The 27,491-nt window shown below is 43.1% G+C and overlaps 2 protein-coding genes and 1 long non-coding RNA gene across 5 annotated transcripts in view; 1 reads left to right on the top strand and 2 right to left on the bottom strand.

Moving 5' to 3' along the window:
- DHCR7 (7-dehydrocholesterol reductase) overlaps positions 1–12,916 on the bottom strand; it is a 37,429-nt gene extending 24,513 nt beyond the window's left edge. The window contains exon 1 of one of the 2 annotated variants that reach the window (XM_053253816.1): positions 12,883–12,916. In XM_053253816.1, coding sequence (XP_053109791.1) covers positions 12,883–12,901 — 19 coding nt within the window. In that variant the 5' untranslated portion in view covers positions 12,902–12,916. The other variant, XM_053253824.1, reaches the window with a different exon arrangement.
- Positions 11,089–27,491, top strand: part of NADSYN1 (NAD synthetase 1) — a 50,650-nt gene continuing 34,247 nt past the window's right edge. Inside the window, exons 1-3 of one of the 2 annotated variants that reach the window (XM_053253801.1) lie at positions 11,089–11,104; positions 25,056–25,176; positions 25,467–25,527. In XM_053253801.1, the coding sequence (XP_053109776.1) occupies positions 25,092–25,176; positions 25,467–25,527 (146 nt within the window). In that variant the 5' untranslated portion in view covers positions 11,089–11,104; positions 25,056–25,091. Of the gene's footprint in view, positions 11,105–24,355; positions 24,373–25,055; positions 25,177–25,466; positions 25,528–27,491 lie in introns of those variants that run through there. The other variant, XM_053253790.1, reaches the window with a different exon arrangement.
- Positions 19,185–22,434, bottom strand: LOC128326634 (uncharacterized). Its single transcript, XR_008308166.1, has 2 exons — positions 22,151–22,434; positions 19,185–19,500 (listed from the first exon to the last, which is right to left on the bottom strand). It is a non-coding gene; the product is annotated as an uncharacterized LOC128326634 (long non-coding RNA).

Below are 27,491 nucleotides of genomic sequence, written 5' to 3'. Positions count from 1 at the left end.
AGCAGCCACGGCCATGGCGCAGCATGCAACGATGTCAATATTACAGGCTTGGGTCACAGAGGCTGCAAGTTGCTCTGGGGTGGCAAGCCAGTTACTCAGGCCTTCCCTTTCCATAGAGCACACACGTGAAGCTGATGTTGCTTACGCTTCCCAGGAAGACAGATAGCACAGTGCACCTGTGCTTGTGCAGGTTGTAGATGCCCAAGGACAGACACTTCAGTCTGCACTTACTCCAGAGGCTCTGAGAAGAAGGACAAGATGACACAAATTGAGGCCCTTGAACACCTAATGTCCACCCAATACGTGGAAGAGGGCAGCCAACCCCTGCTAACTTGGCAAAGAGGCACCTTTTAATGTGGTGATTCTCTTTATTTAGAGAAAGTAAATAACTAGGGAGAGTAACTGGCCCTATCCACGCCCAGCACAGTACTTCCAGTGACTGTTGCTGGTGTCTGTCTTACGTTTCTTTTTAGATTGTGAGCCCTTTGGGGACAGGGATCAATTTTGTTTATCTTATTTATTTGTTATTTCTCTGTGTGAACCGCCCTGGGCCATTTTTGGAAGGGCGGTATAGAAATAAATAAATAAAATAAAATAAGGTTCCCTGCTAGAGCAGGCGTGTGTGCAGGGTATCCCACTCAGCACAAGCAGTTTCCTGGAGCAAGAACAGGACACACAGCAGTCAGAGGAACTGTTCTCACATTCCTTGACTGACATGCTCTCCAGGTCAGGCAGCAAAATAACTTCTCTGGGTTTTTCCGCCTACACCTTTGCTCACTCAAATGACCACTAAAAACATTTTTGAAGGTTTTTGTGAAAACAGCCATTCCCTAACAGTGATGGCTTGAACAGAAGTGAAATAGTGCATTAAAAACTGAACTCTTAAATTATGGTGCAAAGAACTAGGAGTAATCATTTTTTTCAGAAACTGCACCTCCACATGTGTGTCTTAATCCTCATCTGAGAATTGATTAGCTGGAAATCCACGGCAGGGATCTTAAAAAAAAAATTGGATTACTGTTTCAAAATGGTACAATGCCTCTGGTTTTCAATGCAGAATGTGGGGTGTGTGTGCACACGTGCTGTTTTACCACATGCAGAAAGTGCACCCGCTGCACTATGTAAGGGGCTTTACTTACAACTTAGTAGCTGGTGTGGCTTTTGTTGCATCTGAAGGGTAGACTGCCCAAGTGTTTTAACAGGATACTCCCCCATTGGTGGGGCCAAGTGACCAGGTGCTTCAACCACCCATTTCCTCCCATGGATTGGGGTGGGGTTTGTGCCCCACACAAAGGGGATAAATTTGCCTAGTGCTTCAGATGCCTACTAGTGAGTGTGCACACATGCCCATGCCTGAGGGGGAACATTGGTGGATACATAACAAATGACTGCTTTTGGCACCACAAATTGCAAGTAGGAACCTGTTCTAAATGTATAGCCTGGCCCCCTGTTTAGGAGGTATCTAGGACGGGTGCTGTAGAATGCATTCCTGCAAAGCTAAATTAACCATGAATGAGATAACCCTAATTTGGAGTGGTGCATGAAATATTCCCTTCATTCCGTTCCTTTCCTAAATAACCCTTTACCCCATTGTCAATCTAAAACAGAATGGGTGCTTGTGTGGAAAATAAAGAGTCCCCAACAAGCAGGGGTGGTATCTCCAGGTGCAGTGTGGTGTTCCTAAGGCATGCTCATGTGTACATGCAATAGATTTTTTTAAAAGCATGCTTATTTAATTTTAGATCCCACTCAGGAAGGCATTATTCTGAATGTGCACAAACTGCCTTGATACTGATGCCCCAAGTATATCTCATTCTGCGCACATATTGGGGGGGGGGGAGTAGAGGGAATTCAGGGATGTGCACAAAGTGTTTTGGGGCTGCTGACTTGAGGTGCTGAAATGATTTGAGATGACCAGCTGAATCATTTTGGTGGGGGCCAAGCGGCTCTTTAGGAGGAGGAAGGCAGGTCTTACCTGCCCCTCTGTCGCTCCTCTGCGATCATTTTAAAAACATGGCAGAAGGGTGCGCGCGCACGCACGACGTGCGCACGTGCGCTAGTGACTTCCGGCCACTTCCGGCTGATGGGGGAAACGGGGCAGCAGGGAGGAATGCTGCCGCCCCGAAGGGCTTCAAAACGACAGCGCGCCGGCAGGGGAAATGCAGCGGGAGGGGTGAGTACACCCTCCCCCGCCCTTAAAGTGCTACCCCCCATCGGCACCGAAGATCTTCGTGCACATCCCTAATTGGGAGTTCTTGCAAAGGCAGAGGTGCAAGTGGTGTCAGGAAAGGGTCAAAATGTCTTTGCATGCCTCCTCTTAGCCAATACTTGCTGCTTTACTGAGGAGCCGACACCTTGCCCACTGTCTGGTGATGCAAGCGGAATGGAGCTTGCTGGGATGCAGCCTGGGCAGACTAGTAAGAGGGAGAGGCTCCTCTGCTCAGAAGCCAGAGGTTGCCAAACCGCAGTTGATCAATCATCTGTGGCATATTTCTCAGCTTCAGAGATTAGCCACAGATTCATCTTCCCATGGTTTCACAGTATGTCCAAATGGGGCCATAGAGCAGAGTACAGTTATTACATTGTGAACATCTGTTGGATAACAAGACAGCAAGTACCAACCTGTCTTCTAAGAAGCTGATAAGAGATTGGACCAAGCTTTTTTTTTTTTTTTTTTTTAGTCTCCTGCTATTGTACAAGAGAAGTAGAGGAGGAGAGGAAATTTTTCCACATTTTTCCACAAGTGAGAATGCTCACTCTTGGCCTGTCAAGAGTAGAACAAAAGGAAGGGTGTGTCTGTACCCTCTAAAATATTTCATGAAGATAAAGGTTTAATGTGCACATAAATGCTCACCAGAGCTTTTCTTTGTGTGCGAATTGTGTATCAGCATCCTAAAAAGCTATCTGGGAGACAACCTTCTACATAACATAAGGACATAAGAACAGTCCTGCTGGATCAGGCCCAAGGCCCATCTAGTCCAGCATCCTGTTTCACATAGTGGCCCACCAGATGCTGCTGGAAACCACAAGGCAGGAGTTGAGGCACCTGCCTTTGAGGCTGGAGGTGGCCCACAGCCCTCCGACTAGTAGCCGTTGATAGACCTCTCCTCCATGAAGTTATCCAAACCCTTCTTAAAGCCATCCAGGTTGTTGGCTGTCACCACATCTTGTGGCAGAGAATTCCACAAGTGGATTATGCATTGTGTGAAAAAGTACTTCCGTTTGTTAGTCCTAGTTTTCCGAGCAATCAATTTCATGGGATGACCCCTGGTTCTAGTGTTATGTGAGAGAGAAAAGAATTTCTCTCTATCCGCATTCTCTACACCATGCATGATTTTATAGATCTCTCTATCATGTCTCCCCGCAGTCATCTTTTTTTCTAAACTAAATAGCCCCAGGTGTTGTAGTCTTGCCTCGTAAGAAAGGTGCTCTAGGCCCCTGATCATCTTGGTTGCCCCTTTCTGCACCTTTTCCAGTTCTACAATGTCCTTTTTTAGATGTAGTGACCTAAATTGTACGCAGTACTCCAAGTGTGGTCACACCATAGTTTTGTATAAGGGCATTATAATATTAGCAGTTTTATTTTCAATCCCTAGTATGGAATTGGCCTTTTTCACAGCTGCCACACATTGAGTCGACACCTCCAATGAGCCCACACCACGACCCCAAGATCCCTCTCCTGGTCAGTCACCGACAGCTCAGGTCCCATCTTCATATACTTGAAGTTGAGGTTTTTCGTCCCAATGTGCATCACTTTACACTTGCCAACACTAAACTGCATTTGCCACTTTGTTGCCCACTCCCCCAGTTTGGATAGATCCTTTTGGAGATCCTCACAATCTGTTTTGGATTTCACTACCCAAAAGAGTTTGGTATCATCTGCAAATTTGGCCACCTTGCTGCTTACTCCTGCTTCTAAATCATTTATGAATAAATTAAAAAGCACCAGTCCCAGTACAGATTCCTGGGGGACCCCAATTCTTACTTTCCTCCATTGTGAAAACTCTCCATTGATACCTACCCTCTGTTTCCTGTCTTTCAACCAGTTAGCAATTCACACATGTACTTGTTCCCTTATACCATGACTGCTAAGTTTCCTCAGGAGTCTTTGATGAGGAACTTTGTCAAAAGTTTTCTGGAAGTCCAGGTATACTATGTTAACTGGATCACCATGATCCACACACTTGTTAACACTCTCAAAGAACTCCAAAAGTTTTGTGAGGCAAGATTTACCTTTGCGGAAGCCATGCTGGTTCACTCCCAGCAGGGCCTGTTCTTCTATATGCTTTACAATTTTATCCTTGAGGATGCTTTCCATCAATTTGTCCGGAACGGACGTTAAGCTGTGAGCCCTTTGGGGACTACTTTTGTGTGTGTGTTATTCTGAGGTTTGTGCAATTTCACAAATATCTTTCAAACTGTTACCCACACTTTTGAATGATCAAGGAAGAGTGAGAGCAAAGAAGTTAGGAGGAGATCCATGTAACCTTCAAGTAGGAAACACCAAAAGCTGGAAGTTGAGAGCTGCAACATTAGCCTCTCAGCACTGTCACCACAAAGAAAGGGGTACACACCCTTGGACTGAAACACCTCCCCAGGGGTTTAACTTTTTTATGGGCTTCCCCATCATTTTGGAATGTAGCCTCCACAGATACTTGTAGATGCTTTGTGAATCACTGCACATTCCTACATAATCCTGTGTGGTATGAATCTGGCTCTGTCTGATGCCTTCAAAATTACTTGTTCCAATTTCTTTCTTTCTTTTGTTAAAATTTGTTTTTGGCTGTGAAGGGGCCAATACATTTTTAATATCGCATATAATTCATCTCCAAAATATTGTTCTCATGGGTCTCTAACACTCCCTCTGCACCACATTCATTATTTATAAAAATGCCAGTTCTTGTCCATTGAATTTTGTTCCAGATAGGTTCTGGCTGGGAAGATATTGGTAAAAATATAATATAGAAAAGTTTTCAGGTCTAAAACATTGTTCTCAAAGATCTCCAATATATCCCACTGCTTTGTTTTTGTTTTGCACCCCAGCATTCTCCTGTTCATCCCAGTATTTCATATTCAGAAGCAAACTGATGTTAAGCATGGAGGTTTCATCTGGTTAACAGGGCTGACAGACAAGTATTTTGTGGGCGGAGCTGGAACAGAGAATCCAATCTTTGTATTAACAAAGGTGTGGTGTGAACTTGAAGTGGGTGGAACGGTAACGTTCGCTACATTTTGAGAAAGTTATCACAGGCAGAAAGCAGCAACAAGGTTCCAGGCCGGAGTCTCTCTCAGCCCTACCTGGAGATGCCATGCCAGGCAATAAATCTCGGATCCTCTGCATGCAAAGCAGCTGTTCTCTCCTGAGCTATGGCTCCATCCCTTGCCAAGGGATAAATACCTAGCCACTAGGGGTGTGCAAGCTGGCCATTTGGCCAGTTCAGATCCGGACCAGATTTGGCCTGGTCTAGGCTTGGACGAACTGAGTCCAGTCCAGCCACTGAACCAGGCCAAACCGATTCATGGGCCAGCTCAAGGGGTATACTCCTCCAGCCAGGAGGACTATACAAGCAAAGGACGTTCCCAGTAAATGTTGGGTGGGGTGTGGGCAGGAGAAAGGCTTCCTTTTACCTTTAAAAACGTAGGCGCTGGGAGTGTCAGGGATGGTGGCCATGGAAGCAGAGACATTGGAGGTGGTGGTAAGGGCTTCTCCAACCCCCCTCTGGCCTCCCAAATGACAGTCCAGGCCAGCTGCATCCCGGTTCAGGCTTCTGGGCATGCATGGAGGCCATTTTCATTATCTCTGCGCATGTGCACAGGCCATTTGTGTCACCAGGGGGGGATGCTGGAAGAGCCTCCACCTCCGATATCTCCTGCATTTTAAAGGAAGTCTTTCTCTTGTCTCCACCCCACATTTACTGGGAATGCCCTTTACTTGTAAAGGGGAATCCTTGCCTGATTCTCCTTTACCAGTAACCCTCCCCCGCCCCCCCAGCCAGCCCACGAGCTGGTTCTTCCAACCGGGGATCCGTCTCGTTCAAACCTGGGCTGGCACCCCCCTTCAGGGAAGTCAGTCCAGTTCAGACTCAGACCAAGCTGCCTTGATGTCAAGCCCAGCTCGCAGCGCACCAGCTCGCACATCCCTACCAGCCACACAAACAGTAAACACCGGTTCTTCACTTTGTGTTATCTCACCTTTTTCTTAAGTTCATGAGACAAAAGCAATTTCAAGAGATTAAAATCAAGCACACAATATATTGTGTTCAGTACACAGTTACATGAGAAGAAACAATCCAATAAGTAAGCTCCCCTGTTTATAGAACAGGACAAAGTTGTGGAATACCATCCCCCAAAATAACAATAAATATTTAGCATTTAAAAGATCGTCCCATGCATTCTCTCAGGCAGTTCTGGATATCCCTACCTTGCAGATGTGGAAGCCAATCAAAGAGAATGGTTTGCACAAGACCACTCAGTGAATTCAAAGCTAAGACAAGATTCAAATTGAAGCCTTCCTGCCTCACAACTACAGCAATCTCAGTTAGACTGAGCTCCTGCCAGCTACTTAAGTAAAGTGTGCTGTTAAGTTGATCTCGACTCCTGGCGCCCACAGAGCCCTGTGGTTGTTTTTGGTAGAATACAGGAGGGGTTTACCATTGCCTCTTTCCACACACCATGAGATGATGCCTCTCAGCATCTTCCTGTATCGCTGCCCAATATAGGTGTTTCCCATAGTCTGGGAAACATACCAGCAGGGATTTGAACTGGCAACCTTCTGCTTGTTAGTCGAGCATTTCCCCACTGTGTCACTTAAGGTGGCCAGCTACTTATTCATTACAAAATAATGCATCTTCGACATTTGCTCATGTTGCAAAATACTTCAAGCACCCCAACATAAAAAACAAACTCAGGCATTCTACACTTTATGCAGAATGAGTCAGTAATTTTGGACTGTATCACTTCAGGCTGAACTGGAAGGGCATATTTTTAATGCTTCCCGCCATTCATTTTAAAAATCCACATAGTAAATCAGCACATCTGGTGGTAGTGGTGTGGGACCCTATTCTGACCGATATTCTTCTTTACTTCATGAGCTTATGTAAAGGGTATTCAGAAACATGAAACCACACTGCAGCCTGAGATTCTACCATCTCCTGTAATGAATGCACAGAACATGCAATTAATTAATAACAGCCAGTCATGTCTCCCATCCACATTCCCTGATTGCTGCCTGAAATATAAAATTCCCATGTAGTACATAATAAAAATATAAAGACAACTGCACAGAGAAGCATTTTGGAAGAAGGAGCACTTTTATATCAAGTCAGACTATTTGTCCATCTAGCCTAGCATTGTCTATTCCGACTGGCAGCTCCTGTTTAGAGTCACAGGCAGAACATACTTCATGTGCATAAATTCCCACTCCCAGGTTTGATCCTCAGCACCTCAAGACAAAGGAACTCAGGATACAGGCGTAGGAAAGGCATGTGAGCAGTGTTCCCTCTAACAGGGATTCTCAGATGTTTAAGACTACAACTCCCATAACCCCCAAGCAAAAAATACTACACGTGAGATATGAATACATGTGAAGTATGTTCTGGCCTCCTATTGGGTCCTCCCAATAAAAGAATTGAGAAAGAGAGAAGTACAAGAAGTTCCCACTTGGGGAAAGTTGGGATTTAAATTTAAATTTTGAAATTTAAATTTCAGGTTGTATTCATGGATTTCAATCCATAGATACAGCCTGAAAGCAGGGTCTGGGCGGGGGGGGGGCACCCTGCAACTAAAGGATAGTGCCAAAATAGCAATAGCAATAGCACTTACATTTATATACCGCTCTATAGCCAGAGCTCTCTAAGCGGTTTACAATGATTTAGCATATTGCCCCCAACATTCTGGGTACTCATTTTACCGACCTTGGAAGGATGGAAGGCTGAGTCAACCTTGAGCCCCTGGTCAGGATCAAACTTGTAACCTTCTGGTTACAGGGCAGCAGTTTTACCACTGTGCCACCAGGGGCTCTTAGACAACAGACAGAGGGCAAATAGACAACAGACAGAGGGCTTGTCCTTTTCTAGTACACATTTGGTTCACAGCTGAAGATACCTGGCTGGTGTGATAGTGTACAGTCAACCCACAGGACTGAGTGGAATTAGCCTTCGAAAGATAGATTTGTTGTTGCAATCTATTATATATTGTGAAGAGTTTGTTTGTGCAAAATAATGTCGCACTTCCCGATGACCTACAGATACCAAATTCTGCATACACAATCCTGTCACTGAAATTAGATGAATGCACTATTTTTTACACTGGAATATGCTCAGGGCAGTGGCATGTTTATGTTGTTGTAAACTTCCCAGATATGTATGTTTGGGGCAGTATACAAATAAAGTCAATAAATAAGGTGATGGCAGACTGCCTTGGAACACAAGGTTCTACAACAGAGGTATACCCCTAAGAATGTGAAGTCTCCACTTAACCAAAATGGGTAAGCGCTTTCCTGCAGCATCTAATCAGGTTTCCCTTTTTAAAAACACCTGGAAATTAAGTAATTCAAAACTTTCAGTTTAAGATGAGTGTTAAGATGCTTTACATTTTCATTCGTGCTCTAAAAATAATAGAAGTTCCAAGTTAAGGCGCCCATCTGTTGCTAGAACTGCTCTAATCTGGGGTAACACAGAAAGCTCCCCTCTTTGCAATTGGAACTGTGGGCTCACATTCTCCATTTCTGATACTCAGTTCCCTCTAAGGGTGGGCAGGGGCTAGCGCTACCCCCAACCAGTCAGTCATCGGATTTCCCAGGGTCCTTCTAGCAGGCTGTTCAAACTCTCTGGAGATCTGAATGCAAGATCCAAATGTAAACCGCCCTGGGCCATTTTTGGAAGGGCAGTATATAAATCAAATAAATAAAAAATAAGATGCAAACACTCAGTCTGCAAGCAAATGGAGTTCAAAACCTAGCTACCTTTCTCCAGCCTCCCCTTCTCCAGTGGGAAACCAGCCCTTTTCTCCTCACTCAGCACCTCAGCCAAGCCCTCATGAGGCACATGATTTTTCTAGCATTTGCTGGGAACTCTTTTCTTTAAAATTAAAAATGCCACTAGCAAATCTTGACAACATTCAGAGATCTAGAGAATGGGGAGGGGACTTATGGAGGAGTAGCACTTCGTCTGGGTAGTTATTTTACTAACAAGCAAGCAGCCCCCTGTCTTCCCTCTTGTTAGCTCCCTTATGTTTCTCTTACTCTCTCGCCTCTCTTGAGGGTAAAAGTGTGTGGGGGGGGGTTATAGCTTCCAAATAAACAAAGAATTTAACTGAAATTGCTAATTGGACAACTTCAAACTTCCCCTGTATGAAATGTGTGTCTTTAATGCAGAAATAGGTTTTTACTTTTTAAGAATTCTGATATTGACTTCTCTTTAAAGGCAACCTACCAAGCACAGCTTGGAAACCAGGCCAGTCCAAAATAGTCAAGTAGCTCCACCACTCTTTAGTCCTTATGCCAGTTTTTGTTTGCTTGGTTGGTTATTTTGTGTGTTACTCAAAAAAAGAAAAATGAGCAGTAGTGGTATTGAAAGGCAAGGTCCTCAGCATAAGTTCTTTGGACAGGTTTGTGATTAATATGGCTTAATTTTCAAATCTGTTCAAGGATTCTCTCAAGTAAATGTTGCACAGAATTGCAGCCAATTCTATACAGTTTATTCCAATTAAAGCATTAATGAACTTATTGGGGCTTACTCCCAAGTAACTGCTGAGTACATAGGACTGCAGCCCAAGGACATATCCCAGAAATGTTTATATTGAGAGAAAGGGAGAAATAAGGCTTGCTTTAAAAAAAAAGTGAGAAGAAGAAAAACTAGTGAGCTCTGTTTGTGGCTAAATACAAGTATTCTGGTATTTTCAAGTGGTGTGAAACATGTGTATGCAGGTGCTACCTGCAAATAGGTGCTCGGGTTCGCAACCACCCAGTTTGTTGATCTTCCTAGTCTTTTCTGGATAGTCCTGCACGGGGAGAGGAGGAGAGGGCTGAGATTGCAAGGAGGGGAAAAATGAAGGCAATGCTGAAGGAAGACAGGATGAAGCTAGTGAGGGGAGGAAGGACTTTAGAGGAAGAGAGAGAGCATTACTACTTTCCACACTGACACCCACCATGAACCACTAAGGGCAGGATTCCTTTACTCACAGCCAACCAAGGGGTGAATTTAGCACTAAATACCAGCTGCCAAGTGCTGGTGTGGAGATTTTGGTTGAGACAAAACCTTTACAGATGGAGAAAACCATGGGCTGGTGATTAACCTTTCACTTATTTTAAACTTAGTGTTGGACCTGCCTATGGTGACCCTGGCTCCCTCCCCTCCCCTCTGCCCCCACCCCAGCCCAAAGAGGCAGCACTGGGACTTGGAGAGGTGTGGTAGTTGCTATTCAGATGGAGCACAAAACAGAAGGGCTTGGTTGTGCCAGATCTACATAACTGATTTGGGACTTGACCTTGATTGCATTCCAAGATGTATTCTTAAATTATGCCAGTGTAATTTCCCTGCTTCTTTGTCTTGAAAACATTTTTGCTATCTCAGCAACACAATAAGAATACAGAGAATTCAGGGGGGTAAATTTCACATTAGTTCATGGCTCAGCTTCTTGATCAAACAGAGGCCAACTTCCTTCCTTCCTTTTTGGCACCAACTTAACCATGCCTTGCTTCTATAGGAAGCCAGAGTTTCCAGAGTGGGAGAAGATGGACACGGCTGCACCAGAATTATACTGGACTTAAGCAGTGTTCCGTCTAACAGGGATTCCCAGATGTTGTTGACTACAGCTTCCATAATTCCCAAGCAAAAGCCATTGCAGCTGGGGATTCTGGGAATCCCTGTTAGAAGGAACAGTGAACTTAAGCTAATAGATATCAGCACAAATTCATTATTTCTACTAGTACTACTCAGGTTGCCACCTTTATTTTCCCCACAAGAAAGGGTTCCTGTGTACGACAGGAAGAAATTCAGCTGGCACAAGTTCCTGCCATAAAGCTCCACCTGTTGAAAGCTTGACTATCACACAGCAACCAAAGCAGAGGAACATTAGCAGCAAGAAGTGGAAACTCAACATAATGGTATCTATGTTAGAAAGTTTTTACAGATATAAGTGTGCCCTTTCTTTTCCTTATGTGGTTATACCAGTTCAGAAGGTGAGTGCAGAGTAAAGAAAAAGCTATTCCAGCCATCCAAGCCAATATATTGTTACTTCATTGTATAAACAAGGCCACTATCAAAATGCATTTTGAATCATGTTTGAAAGATATCCTCTAACAGCAAACTGACAGCACTGAAGCACACAATAGAATTTGTACTGTTTTTTAAAAAGCAGAACTGTTTTTTTACAGTGAAATGTACAGAAATAACTATTACTCTCCCACCTAGTTTGGAGCAGAAAACAAATTGGCAAGGACTTTTTTTCCCCCAGCCGTGTGTGTGGAATGAATTTTGTTCTGGGCAGCAGTATCAAGGCAGTGTGTGCACACATGTATAAAGAGTGAGGCCTTCCCAATTCAACCTGAACAGGATCTAAAATGTTTGTGTGCACACAAATAGAGGAAACACTCTATAGAGAGGAAATACTGCCTTTAACTAATATAAAGCTGTTTGGGGGGAAATTGACCAACAGCTATTAAACAGTGCTTGATTTGCTCTTTACCCAACAGTGGTAAGATATAAATGGCAACCCAGAAGCTTAATCTGTCCTCACAGTTTTCCCACTTTGCTGCCAGTACACCTTGATCCCAAAGACTTCAACTTAAAATGCATCTCAAGTACTTTAAGCAGGAACCCAGTCAAAAGCATTTTGACTTCCTCCTCCCTAGTGTGAACAGCAGCTACACTAGGCAGCAGCCTTCCCACTCACGGAAGACATAGGACAGTCAAGACCAACCTGCCTGATTCCCACCCCAGCCCCACACTCTGTGGGGAATAGCACTGAGTTGGCGTGATGCTGGGAAAGGAATATAGTACATAAAAACAAGAGATCCTAATATAACCAAAAACAAACAAACCACTAAATATGTGAATATGAAATTTATTGAAAGTAGATCAATAATTTTTATATAGTGATCGGGAGATATATAGTAATTACAAAACATTTATAACAATACATATGTAACCAAAGCAATCCCCTGCCCCCGGGCACTATAAAGACCCTGAGGTGCTTCACTCACACTGGACTGCAGAGCCAACGGGACCGGCTGTTTCAGCCCTAACTCAGTTCAAACTCTGAACCCTATTTCCAGCCATGCGAATAGTATTTTCTGAAATCAAGCCATCTAGGATTAATAATTAGCAAATAAATAAAGACTAGAATGTCCGGCAAAGAAAGCGGAAATAGCGTTTAGTCTGATTTATGAAGCAAATTATCAGAAGAGGATTTCAAAATGGTCACCTTTTAAAAGCCCCGATTTCTAAGGCCAGTGCTCAAGTGGAAGAAACAAAGAAGTATAGCTAGGGATGTGCTCGTGTTGCATTTTGTAAGCAGGAGTTATGAAACCTGTTGTCCTCCTCCAGCTGCTAGCTGCCAGCACCACATGTGCACCTTGGAACCGAGAGAGAAATCCCCAGCGATTGTAGTTCATTAATCGCAAACAAATCAACGGTCCGCTCGCTTTACTATAAATATATATCTTGATGATTTCCAATAAGATGCCCATCACATCCCACTTAAAATACTGGTATTACTCTCCCTTACCTGCGCTGTTCTTTCTCCACTGCACGCAGCCGGCCGGGAAATTCCTTTGTTAGATTTCAAGCACAGAAAAAGAACACCAACCAAAACCACCCACTCTGCCTCATCTTTGTCACGCCCCCCTAAATCGCATACCGCCATCACTGTCCAATCACCTGCCTGATCTCGTCAGTATCATTCGGTGTTTCACCGCTGGATTGGTGCAGCTGCCTCAAGCCATCAGCTGAGCTGATTCCTGTCACCAAGGCAACCGCCACCCGAGTACGATATTATTCTGGAGAGCCCTACGATGATAAAGAGCGTGGGGGTTTTGTGTTCTCGAAACTTGTACGAGTCAGAGTCAAGTTGAAAGCAGTGGCATTGTTCTTTTTTTTTTTAAAAAAAAAAAGTATGTTAAAAAACAAACTATAATGTGTATAGGAAAACTTCAGGGTTTTTAGCTTACTTTCTTTAAAGAAACTAAGCTTATGAGCATTTTGTGTGTTCTCCCCCCATCAACTTCACACTATGAACCAAACTGAGTAGAGTTGTAGGAACCAGAGGCGTATCTAGGGGAAATAGTGCCTAGGGCAAGCACTGAAATTGCACCTCCCACCCTGTCCAAACATCTGACACCCATCTTTCAGATAACTTTACCATAATATCAGCTCAAAAATACAAGTCAAGCTGAGGAAAATAACAGTTGGGCCTTGTGCCTGATCCAGCAGTTCTATCCTTTATCAGACATAAATGCTGAAGCTGTCATTTGTGAAAAGAAACTGGAGCATTCGGAATGCAACTTGAAAGCCTTTGTAGCCTGAATTATATATAATCTCCTGTAACAGAATCAACTCTCATACACCTGTTAAACCGCCAAGCTGTGATTAAACCACCAAAACGGCTTCCTGGTGCAACTGATTTCTCATGAGAAAACTTTTTGCCTTCCAGAATACAAACCAACATGTTACACATTGTGTAAATTGTAGACCTTCACAACGGCCCTAGTGAATGATCTGGGAGTGCCAGTATTATTGAATTTAAGCAAGTGCACAGGAGAGACTCCTAGGAGCCTCTCACAAGCTGTTCTGAGCTTTCTCATGGAAGAGCAGGTTGTAATATGATGAAATAAATTAATATTCTGTTAAACCCAACTGCTGAAAAACTAATGTGCATGTGAACTACACTGGTCCAGCTAGGGCCCTTACATGCAAGGAAGCAGGCACATATATTTCCAGCTGTATGAGGAACTTCTCATATGTTGCCTCCTTCCCTGCTCCCAATTCTTGCTGCTGAGACAGCACAGATACAGCCTTCTTCAGAAAGCAGGAATCACACCTATCAGCTATTCAGAGAGGTACTGGAGACTGGGTGTGGTCCTTGCTTTCCCTGATCATCATGATTATTGCATTTCAAGGGCTTTGAACATTAGAACAGCCCTGCTGGATCAGGCCCAAGACCCATCTAGTCCAGCATCCTGTTTCACTCAGTGGCCCACCAGATGCCGCTGGAAGCCTACAGGCAGGAGTTGAACACATGCCCTCTCTCCTTCTATTACTCCCCTGCAGCTGGTACTCAGAGGCATCCTTATTTATATATCACCATCCATTTGGATGGAAAATGGGGTGGGGAGGGCTGCTATAGTAAAGAATAAGATTTCCCAGAGCCTTTGGATAGGGCAGTATAGACATGTAATAACTGAATGAATGAATGAATGAATATAAGGTTAATGAGGTTGTACACAGACTTTCTACCACCACCACTAAATACCAACTTTTCTCTGCCATGTCTCTTGTCACAAATGTGCTAGTGAGCTTTGTTTGAAAATTAGGTGTAGCATGGGTTGTTGATTTATTTTTTCTCAGAGGCTCCTCTTGGTCTTGGCATGGGAAGGGGCATTTTGTTCTGAGACCTGAGGTGCATTTAAAATTCTGTGATCTTCCGTCTATGTTGCTTGCTTAAGAGATCTTGTTCAGTGTCTATAAGACGTGGAGAATGGTGGCCCTGGTCCAACTCTGCATATGTACTGCTGCCAAATATTGTGCTCCTTTGGCACAACTCCCTGATCCCAACACCCTACTGTAACTAAGCCCAAGAATGTGTAACTGAAATAATCACATATTCTTCTTGTTTACCTCACCTCTACTTTCTTCCCCTTTCTCTGTGGTCTCCCTATTTGTGTTGATACTTACCAAGATTATAAGTCCCTTGGGGAAGGGTCCTGTCTTCTTGTCCTTGGAAATGCACCATATAAATGGTCATTTCAAGAACTTTAAGACTACAGTTCTAAACACACTTACCAGGGAATAAGTGAGCTCAATATATAACTTACCTATTTGTCCAAAAGAAGCTTTATCTTGGTATGTAATGGTTTGTTTTGAATAAAGATTTAGATCTAGAAATTGCTACTTATCTTATAAGAATCTGTACAGCGACACTTCAAAAATCAACATAACTACCACTGATTTGTGATTTCTATAAACAAATTTGCTTTGTTAAAAGAACTCACATACTATAAATGCACAAAAGAAGGATTCTTAATAGACATGTTCATTGAGAAATGGGTATTGTTTATTTCTTATTGAAATAATAACATAAATGACAATGTTGAACTACATAGCTTATTTCCAGTCTTGTAATCTTTTATTGTCTTTATAATATATGTGTTAAGCATATTCAAGATATTTCTGAATTATTATCAATAATTATTTTTGTCAAATAACTGACTCCTGTCCAGAATCATTTAAGGCAATACTACATTGACCGACCCATCAGACTAAACAATATAGTCATAGTTTGAGAAGCACTTTACAAACCTCTGGAAGCAAACTCCTGTCCCCCACCCAACCTATGTATTACTTAATAGGGTTATGGCTTTATTTTTCTTGGCACCATCTCTGTATCTATAATTGCTGTGCAGCAAACAGCAATTCCACAGTCATACCTCTGCCCTTCTTTTGTACTTCAAGTACAAGGATATTCATACCCAACTCTGGGAACACCTACTTTCCATATGGATGTATATAGAAGAGAAGCAAGATGAGCACTGCAGAGCTTTTGGCAAGGTTTAATGTGAGTCTGGGCTCATCCCTGAAAAATGGGGTGGGGAGGGCAGGTATAGTAAAGAAGAAGAACACCTCCCTGAGCCTTTGGATAGGGCAGTATAGACATGAAATAAATCAATCAATAAATTAGTGAATATTAATGAGGCTGTACACAGACCTACTACCACCACAACCACCACCACTAAATTCCAGCTTTTCTCTGCCATGTCTCTTGTCACGAATGTGGTAATGAGCTTTGTTTGAAAATTAGGTGTAGCATGGATTGTTAATTTATTTTTTGTGAGAGGCCTTGGTCTTGGCATGGGAAGCAGCAAAAGTTATTTTGCCACATCAAGTGATCCATTCAACATGAACAGGCTCTAGATAGATACCGGTAGATAGATACTTTATTTATGGCCAATGGCCAAAACAAAACAACAACACAAAGAATAAATTCCGGCATTCATCATTAACTCAGTCATTAACTTTAGCATCAATCAATGAACTACGAATTCTAATTGTGATGTAACAAAATTTTGCTACAACATGAGAGATGCAAAGTACATTATCTTCAAGTAAAAATTTAACCAGAAAATCATCTGATTGATGTTGAAACCTAGAAAGAAGTGGCAGAATCAAATGACATCTAATGTTACTGTAGAATCTACAGCGTAATAAAATGTGAGCGATTGATTCAAGTTCACCCAAACTACAAGGGCACAAGCGAGCTTCCAGGGGTAGATGTTGAAATCTCCCCATTAAAACAGCTGAAGGAAAGGCATTAAAGTGTGCTCTTGAAAAAGCCCAGTGGAACTTTCTGACAGTTATGATAGACAAATACGAAGCCAGTGGAAAACCCACCCTGGCCTTAAACTGACTGTAAAATGCCGGCAGATAAGCCAACTGGTTCTGAAACTCCATATCATTTAGATGTTGACGAACTAATTTTTTTGCATTCACTAGGTCAGTTTCTAATAAAAATTCAGGATCTAGGCCAATACTGGAAACTTTATCCATAATCATTACCAGCCAAATAGGCCAAGGTGTAGCCGAAAGAAATCCAGGCACAAGTCCCACTGGCCGGAGGTGAAGCTTCAGCCAGTAGAAAATAATCTGCAACCATGCCCTAGTCTCAATCCTCCACAACCCAGCCTCCTGTCATAGCACAACATTAGGGGTGCATCTAGGTGTACCAAAAAGTGCTCTTAGAAAGCCCGACTGTACCCGCTCTAGGGGCATAAAACTATCAAAGGGGCCCAATTGAACTCCATACAAAAGTTGCGCGGCAGTTTTAGCGAGGAACAATTTAATGGTGGCAGGAATATATCCTCCGCCCTGCGCATGGTGAAATCTCAGAATAGCTATTGCACTTTGTTGAGCCAGATCAGAAACCATTCTAGTATGGGCGCGTTGCCTGTTGTTATATTGAAATATCACACCAAGACATTTTATTTGCTTAACTTGTTCGACTCGATGTCCCCCAACAGTCCATCTAAAACGCTTAGCTTTATTGTTAAAGCAAACTATTTTCATTTTGGAATAATTGATGACCAGATGTTCCTCCTGACAATATGTTACCAAAGCCCCCAGAGCTCTTTTAAGGCCTGAACAGGCTCTAGAAAAAGCATCCTTAATAAAGTTAGTGCCTTCCAAAAAGCACTTCACAATTATGGAGATCAGGCAGAACTTGAGTATTGCATATTATAACATAAGAACAGCCCTGCTGGATCAGGCCCAAGGCCCATCTAGTCCAGAATCCTATTTCACACAGTGGTCCCCCCTTACAGGCAGGAGTTGAGGGTATGCCCTCTCTCCTGCTGTTACTCCCCTGCAACTGGTACTCAGAAACATCCTGCCTTTGAGGCTGGAGGTGGCCTATAGCCCTCTGACTAGTAGCCTTTGATAGACCTCTCCATGAAGTTATCCAAACCCCTCTTAAAGCCATCCAGGTTGTTGCCTGTCACCACATCTTGTGGTAGAAAATTCCACAAGTGGATTATGCGTTGTGCGAAAAAGTAAATCCTTTTGCTGGTCCTAAATTTCCTGGCAATCAATTTCATGGGATGACCCCTGATCTAGAGTTATGTGAGAGGGAGAAGAATTTCTCTCTATCCACATTCTCTACACCATGCATGATTTTATAGACCTCTATCATGTCTCCCCTCAGTCATTTTTTTTCTAAACTAAATAGCCCCAGGTGTTGTAGCCTTGCCTCATAAGGAAGGTGCTCTAGGCCTCTGATCATCATGGTTGTCCTCTTCTGCACCTTTTCCAGCACTACAATGTCCTGTTTTAGATGTGGTGTCCAGAATAGTACATAGTACTCCAGGTGTGGCCGCACCATAGTTTTGTATAAGGGCATTAAAATATTAGCAGTTGTAGAGATGCCATGTTACCTGGTCACTTGAGTGGCCCTGTGGAGACTGGAGAAGTGTGTAGCATTCCTTCTCTGAGGCTTTTGTTGCTTTTAGAGGGCAGTGGCAATGAGAAGGGCCAAGGCTGGTTGGATTCCCAGTTGGGTTGAGAGGGCAATGCAGGGGGAGCTGTAGGAAACAGCTCTAGGGAGACAGCTAGTTTGGGTCTGGCAGGAAACAAAGCCAGGAAGGGGGTGAGGCTGGAAGTAGGCTTTAAGACTTGTCAGTTCTGCACTGGGGTATTTAAAGACAAGGCAGCTGATGATGAGGAACTGCTTCTGAGTATGGGATCCAGGTGGCTGAATGCAGCAAGCCAGGAGAAGGATGACTCAGGTAACAAGCTAACCTTCTCTCCTGGCTATTCCTGAGGCTCGCCTTTTTGAGGTTGCTCCAGTCATTCTGGAGTTTAACAAGGGCTAGGAGCTGAGCTCATCTCCTGGGAGTCTGACAGCAATTTTATTTTCAATCCCCTTCTTAATGATCCCTAGCATGGAATTGGCCTTTTTCACAGCTGCCACACATTGAATCAACACTTCCAAGGAGCTGTCTACCATGACCCCAAGATCCCTCTCCTGGTCAGTCACCGACAGCTCAGATCCCATCAGCATATAATTGAAGTTGGAGTCTTTCGTCCCAATGTGCATCACTTTATACTTGCCAACACTGAACCGCATTTGCCATTTTGTTGCCCACTCCCCCAGTTTGGAGAGATCCTTTTAGAGCTCCTCACAATCTGTTTTGAATTTCACTACCCGAAAGAGTTTGGTATCATCTGCAAATCTGGCCACCTCACTGCTTACCTCTACTTCTAGATCATTTATGAATAAATTAAAAAGCACTAGGTGTGAAGTCCAATACTGCTATAGGGGTTTGCTTCCTTTGGAGAGCACTGGTGGATAGTTTGGACAGAGCTGCATATTGTGAGCAAAGTAATCTGATAATCTTGCATCAGGTTCCTAAAGAGCAACTTGTGAAGGCTCCCCTGCTTTCCAGGCTGAATCCCGATTGCCGAAAGGTAGACTATAAATTGTCAATCAATCAATCAAAGTTTATTACGGTCTATGACCAGCACAACGGGGGGGGGGTACAATTAAAATATAGACAACAGTTTAAAAAATAACATAACAGTCTAACCCACCAACAATATTATAACTAAAAGGTTATAAAGAAGCACTAGAATTACTAATTAAAAACTGATGCGATCTTCGAGCTGCTGCACAAAAGCCGCCACTTTTCGAGTGATGGCAGGAATACTGTCCTCAAGCAGGAAAGCCACTTGTTGACTAGGCGAATTTCCTGGAAAACGAGCCAGCAGTGGAGATATTAATTCTAGACGTAAGTCCCTAGAAAAGGGGCAATAAAGCAAAACATGTTCGATTGTTTCAACCTCCCCACCACCACTGGGGATAAATTGTCAAATAAATAAAATCTAATAATAATTTTATATTCTTGGAAAACAGACTTCCAACAAAGATAGAAAAAGACTAGAGTCACACACAGCCTGAAGTGGTAAAAATTTGAAAACCAAAGCCTCTATTGATCTTATCTATGGATCAAAGACTTGTGAAAGTACAAGACTGTTTATAGACCAAACTTCCAGATTATATTTGATGTCATGATTATCATTGAAATAATTGTGATTGCTCATAAGTGACAATGTAGAAACTGCTGCAGTGGTTTTGCAGCATATCCCCTCCCCACCACAAGAAAAAAAAAAATAGAAGCAAAGATGTGTAGGGAGATTTTATTTTTTTAAATTGCCCTGCAACATGCTTCCTGCAATATGAAGAGATAAACACATTGTTCAGTATTATTATCCCCATATTGTAAAGTGCGGACGTGAGACTGTGAGATATGCTCATATTGCTGAGGATGGGCAGGGCAGTGGGGGGCTGAGGCTGAGAGAGAGTGACTTAAGATAACCCTGAAATATAGGGTAACTAGCCAACCCCGCACAGAGCATCTGTGCAGCTGCCGCCTTTCTCCCCCCCCCCGCTTGCGGCCGCCTCCGCCTTTCTCTCCCCCTGCCACCTTTCTCTCCCCCCACCCACTGCCTGCTGCCGCCTTTCTCTCCCCCTGCCACCTTTCTCTCCCCCCACCCGCTGCCTGCTGCCGCCTTTCTCTCCCCCCGCCACCTTTCTCCCACCCGCCCATGGCCGCCTCCGCCTTTATCTCCCCCCCGCCCGCTACCCGCCGCCACCCTTCTCTCCCCCCACCTGCTGCCCGCCACCACCTTTCTTTCCCCTCCCGCCCACTGCCCGCCATCTTTCTCTCCCAACCCCTGCCCACGGCTCGCCACCGCCTTTCTCTCCCCCTGCCCGCTGCCGCTTTTCTTTTCTCCCTTCTCCACCGGCCAGCCACCACTGGCACTTTCTTCTCCCTCTCCTCCTCACTTCAGAACTCTCGCAGCATGTCGTGAGAGTTCCGCCGCCAAATTCTGGGCACGCATGTCCCAAGAGAATTAAATATATAGATGTTACCTCCATATTGCAATGGGAGAGTAGAAGGGTGAGTTTACCTTATTTCAATGGTTATTTTTGTTAGATGGTTTGTATTTCCTGAAGTAAGATACAGTATATATCATGAATGAATATTAATGACCCAGGGTAACCCCTGTAGAGCAATGTAGACCACTGTTAACATTCCCATATTACAAATTGGGGTGAGGGGTTCACAGAGTGGCTCACGACAACCCTGTAATGAATATCCTTATATTGCAGATAGGGAGGGGGTTGTACTTATGTGCCGGGGGGGGGGTCAACTTGTGGCACTCCAGTTATTATTAGACTAAAACTCTCATCAGCCCCAGCCACAACAGCTGGAGAGCTTCAGGTTGACAAACCTTATTTTGCAGTGCAATCTCCACATTTCAGATGCTGATATCGACATGGATTATAACAGAGCTGCTCAGCTTTGGCCCTCCTGCAGGTGTTGGCTGATAATCCCTGGCTATTGGACATTGTGGCTGGGGATTATGGGAGTTGTAGTCCAAAAACAGCTGGGGGGCCAACGTTGAGGAGGTCTGGCTTATAATAACTTTCCGATAAAGGCCTTCATAGCTGTTGGCTGCTCTATCACTGGTGAAATAGATGACAGATCAAGGCTTCTTATGCAGATGTTGTCAAGATACAGGCAGACAGCAGCACAATTACAAAAGATAGGGGTTCCCAACCTTTTAAAACAAGTGTACCCCTCCTATTACAACTTTCAGCTCAAGAACCTCATAGAGATCATGCACGAGTGCATGTACAAAGATCTAAATGCTGCAGTTATGAGATAGGTTACTCCAGTCATGGGATTACACATACAAACTAAGTTGCTCATTAGTTCTTGTTACTCATTAGTTTACTTGCGCCATTAATTTCAGTGGGAGTATTCTGTGCATATTTTCTGAAGCCTGTCAGTCAGGCTGATAAGAGAGGTATACCGAGCTTCAGCACATAGCCAGACAATTGGGAACAAAAGTGTGTCTTCACCTTCTTCCCTTCCCTTCTGCAGCACACCCATTGCTGAAGACGTTTCCATTTCAAGCCAGTGATCCTCAGGTGGGGAACAAATAGTGGGGCTACAGTCTTGAAAGGCAGGAGAGCTCTGAGTACCCTAGGAGACTTTCACCAGGGCTGCTCTACATTTTGTGTTTTACTATTTTGTTTTATATTATACATGTTTTTACACTTTTTAAATAGAGATGTATTATTTTTATATTTAAATTTAATATTTGTAATTTTAATTGTGTATTTTAATAGTGCATTGTTTTTAATTGTATAGTAAACTGCTTTGGGATTATTTTAATGATCCGTATATAAATTCAACAACAAAGTTCCCCCTGTTGGGAACCTTGGGTCTGACATAGGATATTTAGATATAGTCAGATTTCCACCCATATGTCTTCATGTCATCACACAGACATATTGAGAACAGATAGCACTGTACATGCAAAGGAAATCCCGCACAAAATATATTTATGGGTACAGCAAAGCTAAATCTCGTTACCTCCATTGCCCTCTCATCCCTTTCCGGCCCCAAGCCAGCACTCTGTTGAAGACAGATATGTTTATTCTCCGTTACTTCTGTCCAGGAACATTCTGCTCTTACACCTCTAACAAGGTAAGTACCAAAAGGCCAAACAGGAAACCAGGAGCGGATGTTTCTGACTTTTCACTATCGCTACGGATGTAAACAGAGTGGTGTCGCTCTATCTCTTGGCATATCTATGGTGAAAACCTTATACTTTGTATTGGAAATAGGAGAGGTGTGGAATCAGTGTCTCTTAATTATCACTTCCTCCTTTCTGGTGCAACTGAGCATGCTCAAATTCAGTGGAGCATGCTCAATATGGTCAAAGGAAGCTGCTGTTTTTTGCCCACAGCTCCTATAGGAATTTGACAGATGCAGCTTTGAATTAGCAAAATTGCAAAATTTATAAAGCTTGTTCATAATCCTGCCAGACGAAACTTTTCCAGACATTCCCTGCTAGCTAATGCCAAGAAAGGGAAACGTGATTACTAAATGTTTCTGATGTTAAAAACCTATTCTCCTCTAACAGAGCCAGCCTGGTGTAGTGGTTAGAGTGCTGGACTAGGACTGAGGAGACCCGAATTCAAATCCCCATTCAGCCATGATGCTTGCTGGGCTCTTTCAGCCTAACCTACTTCACAGGGTTGTTGTGAGAAGGAACTTAAGTCTGTAGCTCCTTGGAGGAAGAGCGGGATCTAAAATGTAAAAAAACAATAATAGGTAAATCCTGTTTCCAAGAGGATTTGCTGGGTTCCCAGGCAATCACTTGCAAACTTACTTGTGGATTACACAAGTCTGTTCACTAACTGTGAAGTTAGGCTTTGCTGCTGGGACAAAAGAATCCTTTTAAAAAAAAGTCTTGCCACATACAAATAGGATGCTGCTCTTCTGGTGACAACAGGCACTCAATAATAGTTTCCAAAAAATGTGAATGACATTATTTGTAACTAATTTATAAAATAATATAACAATGTAACATAATACTATATTACTTTAATAATTTTATATAGGATTCCAGTACTGAAATTAAGATGTCTGCTTATGTTAATACAACTAGGAACTCAATTAAACATAGGAGCAATTCAAAATTGTGTCATGCCAGATAAATTGTGAGATTTTCTGACAGATTTGTCTAAAAATGTTCAATGGCTACAAATGAAGACTGAGTATGATCTCTTCTTGCCAGCTCTGGAGCCAGTCCAAAATGCCATGTAAGACAAAGGGCAAGTTTCCGAGAGATTTATTTTCATGGTAAGGGTACCGACTACAAATGGAACGACGAGCATGCCCACCTCTTGCCAGCTCTCCAGGCATTTCACAGCACTTCACATTTGTCGTTAGAATAGATACACCATTGCAGTCCATCTTCCCTATTTGTGTTTCAGAATATTCCCGTTGCAAAACAACACATGCAACAACATCTGATGCTTTTCTGCAGAATTTGTATTTCCTTTCTTCGTATTTTAAAGAAGGTGGCGCAGTGGAGAAATGCTTGACTAACGAGCAGAAGGTTGCCGGTTCGAATCCCCCCTTTCACTATATCGGGCAGCAGCGATATAGGAAGATGCTGATAGGCATCATCTCACACTGCATGGGAGGAGGCAATGGCAAACTCCTCCTGTATTCTACCAAAGAAAACCACAGGGCTCTGTGGGCGCCAGGAGTCCAACTCGATTTGACGGCACACTTTACTTTATTAAAGGGAGTTCTGAGTAAAAAACAAAAAGCAGGCAGCTTCCTTTGACCATACTGAGCATGCTCCACCGCATTTGAACATGCTCAGTTGCACGAGGAAGGAGGCAGTAATAAGAGAAATTGATACCACACTGGATCTTTTTTCTGTTGGACTCATAATTGCAGCACCCTTCTGTTGAGCTGAGAAACAAAACAAATAAAAATGACTAGAGTGACAGCCTGAATTTCCTGTTTTCCTAAAACGTTCTCTCCACCCACCTCCCCGCCCCCACGGTTGGAAGTGAGAGCTGCCCATAGACATCTAGGATTTTAGCCAGTTGTGATTGGGCAACAGGTGCCTCCCTCCAAAAGATAGCGGCACCCAGAAGAATTTCTTCTTTTTCTAACTCGGGTCATATTATTTAGAGTGGGGGGTGGGGGTACTATTATTGCTATATTAGTTCTTAAGAATTTAAAAACATAAGGTGTCTCCATGATGCAAATCAACGGAACATAAGGATTCTGTATGCAATTGGACTGGGGCTAACGGGGCAATGTTTCTAGATTAATCTCTGCTGTCACCTGAGGCTTGTTTTGCTAGGGAATTTTTGGCTGGGAATCCATTTTTAACCTGAAATATTAGCAATGGATATTGCGCAAGTTTGGTGTATATACTCTGTGAGCTTCCGTTCCACCGAGCTTCAAGAAGATTAAAATGTTGCTGGCCTCTCATAAATTAGGTTCAGACCTCCCCTTGATCTGCAATATGGGAATAATAGATCGTATCCTCACTGGCATTGCAATTTGTATTGGTGAGGCTATTTTAACATGTTAATTTTAAGAATACTTAAAAAAATTAAAATCACGTTTTCTCACAAAACAAGACCTGAACGAAAAAAGAGAAGTTATTTCTCTCTTTGGTAGGATCTTTTTTTTTTAAGAGGGCACTCTTGTGCACATTCACAGTTACCTTTATATTTTAGATTATTTTGTTGATCTGTATAAGCAGCTATCACTTCCTCCCCAAAACATTAAAAAATGGCTTCTTCGTGAGAATCCGGAAATACCCTATAAAGACCATGTGATGCGTCTCTCTAGTCCTTTTAGATTTCTGTGTTTTCGCCCAGCCAACATAGCAGACGTAGTTTCAAGGGTGCTGCAGCCGTCGTGTTTGTATCGTGTTCATCGTTTATTATTTCTCTCCTAGGCAAGGAAGATTGTGCAAGTGAAGCACTAGGGTGCCATGGGCAGGACCGTGACTGTGGCGACGTGTGCCTTGAATCAGTGGGCGCTAGATTTTGATGGCAATTTAGAAAGGATTTTAAAAAGTAAGCCAAAAGAACGTTGAGTGACTAATAGGAAAGGAAGCTTGAAGAAAGGCGCCTCATGATGCTGCTCTCTGTTGTTTACTGCCCAGGACTGCGGGGGGGAGTTGCGGCACCTCTTAGCAGAACAAGATCAGTTATGAGGGCGCCGCCAAACCTTTCTTCTTGACTAAATACAGGGAGTTTTTCCACGTGGGTGGAACTGTTGCATGCACATAGGCTAGATGTTAAAATGAAAGTGTTTGCCCTGCCAATGCATCACAGGAAACTGATTTATCATTTAATTGTTCTAGGTATTCACATAGCTAAATCCAAGGGAGCAAGGTACCGGCTTGGACCAGAACTTGAAATTTGGTGAGAATCCTTTTAGATATGATGTGTTTCTTTGGGTGCTGACATTTATGTTCCTTAGGAGAATAATCAACAGCAAAATCTCCTGTTAGGAGGATGCTTTTTTTCTAGAGCATAATTTGTTATTTAAAGTATAGAAAAGCCTGAATAAACAGCAATTTTTATTCAAGCTTTTGACCAATGAGCTGTCTCTTGTGCTTTTAAAAATGTTAGCTGTATTTTTAAAAATATTCTTATCTTGTTAACTACAATGGGGTCTTAGGATGAAAGGCAGTATATAAATAGATATTTTTGCAGTAACTTTTGCAGATTTCCAACACTTTAAGGGCAAGGTGAATACCAACAATAAAGAGTACACTAGAAGTATAGATACAATTTAAATATTTGTATACGTATCTTTAGATATTGAAAGAATCGGCATTGGCTCCAGTACCAGCCAGGAGTGGCAGGCAGGTGAGGTGATGCCCGGGCAGTGGGGCAGGATTCCTGCACTCGCTGCCCTATTGTGGTGGTGCTACCTTAGGCCCTCGCCTCGCCTCTGGAAAGCATACTTAAATAAAATATTTGCATTGCATTTCAGAATTGCTCAGCTATGAAGTTAGAAGGCTGCTCTTATGTGGAGCATTATAAAAGGGTGCCAGCTGAGTGTACTGATTATAGCAGAAGAGAGCTGGTCTTGTGGTAGCAAGCATGAATTGCCCCCTTTGCTAAGCAGGGTGTGCATTTGAATGGGATACTACATGTGAACACTGCAAGATGGGGCCACTCTGGGAAGAGCATCTGCATACTTGCATGCAGAAGATTCCAAGTTCCTTCCCTGGCATCCCTTGGTATGGCTGGGAGAGATTCCTGTCAGTAACCTTGGAGAAGCCGCTGCCATTCTGGGTAGACAATACTGAGCTAGATGCATCAGTGGTCTGGCTCAGTATAAGGCAGCCTCTTGTGTTCCTAAGATAACTGAGTTAGCATCTCTGAGCTATGTGGCACCCAGATTATATTTATTATATATTATTTATTTATTACATTATGTACAGCCAATAAAAGATTAAAACATTTCAACAATTAAAATTAAAAACTAAAAACTATTAAAACACAATTAAAACAGTATCTAATTAAAAGCCTGGGTGAACATATGCATCTTGACTGCCCTTTTAAAAGTTGTAAGAGATGGGGAGGCTCTTATTTCAGCAGGAAATGTGTTCCAAAGCCTCGGGGCAGCAAAGGAGAAGGCCCGTCCCTGAGTAGCTACCAGATTCATTCATTCGTTCATTCGATTTCTATACCACCCTTCCAAAAATGGCTCAGGGCGGTTTACACAGAGAAACAACAAATAAATAAGATGGACCCCTGTCCCCAAAGGGCTCACAATCCAAAAGAAACATAAGATAGACACCAGCAACAGTCACTGGAGGTACTGTGCTGGGAGTGGAGAGGGCCAGTTACACTCCCCCTGCTAAATAAAGAGAATCACCACGTTAACCCTTGCTAACTGGGCAGAGAGGCACCTTTTACCGTGGTGATTCTCTTTATTTAGCAGGGGGAGAGTAATTGGCCCTATCCACCCCCAGCACTGTACTACCAGTGACTGTTGCTGGTGTGTGTCTTATATTTCTTTTTAGAATGTGAGCCCTTTGGGGACAGGGAGCCATCTTATTTGTTTTATTTCTCTTTGTAAAACGCCCTGAGCCATTTTTGGAAGGGCGGTATAGAAATCGAATTAATAATAATAATAATAATAATAATAATATTTTAAAAAGGTGCCTCTTTGCCAAGTTAGCAGGGGTCAGATGAGCAGGTGGCAACTGCAGACGAAGGTTATATATGAAGGTTTGCTGAATATGTAAGTTAGTCATTAAGTAAGTTACATCTTCCTCCAAGGAGCTCAGAGCGGTGTACTACATACTTAAGTCTGTGAAGTAGGTTAGTCTGAGAGAGAAGTGACTGGCTCAGAGTCACCCAGCAAGTAT

The sequence above is a fragment of the Hemicordylus capensis genome, chromosome 1 (assembly GCF_027244095.1).
Source record: "Hemicordylus capensis ecotype Gifberg chromosome 1, rHemCap1.1.pri, whole genome shotgun sequence".
Lineage (NCBI taxonomy): Eukaryota > Metazoa > Chordata > Lepidosauria > Squamata > Cordylidae > Hemicordylus > Hemicordylus capensis.
Note: the sequence above shows the minus strand (reverse complement) of the source record. Positions and strands in the feature narration are given on the sequence as shown.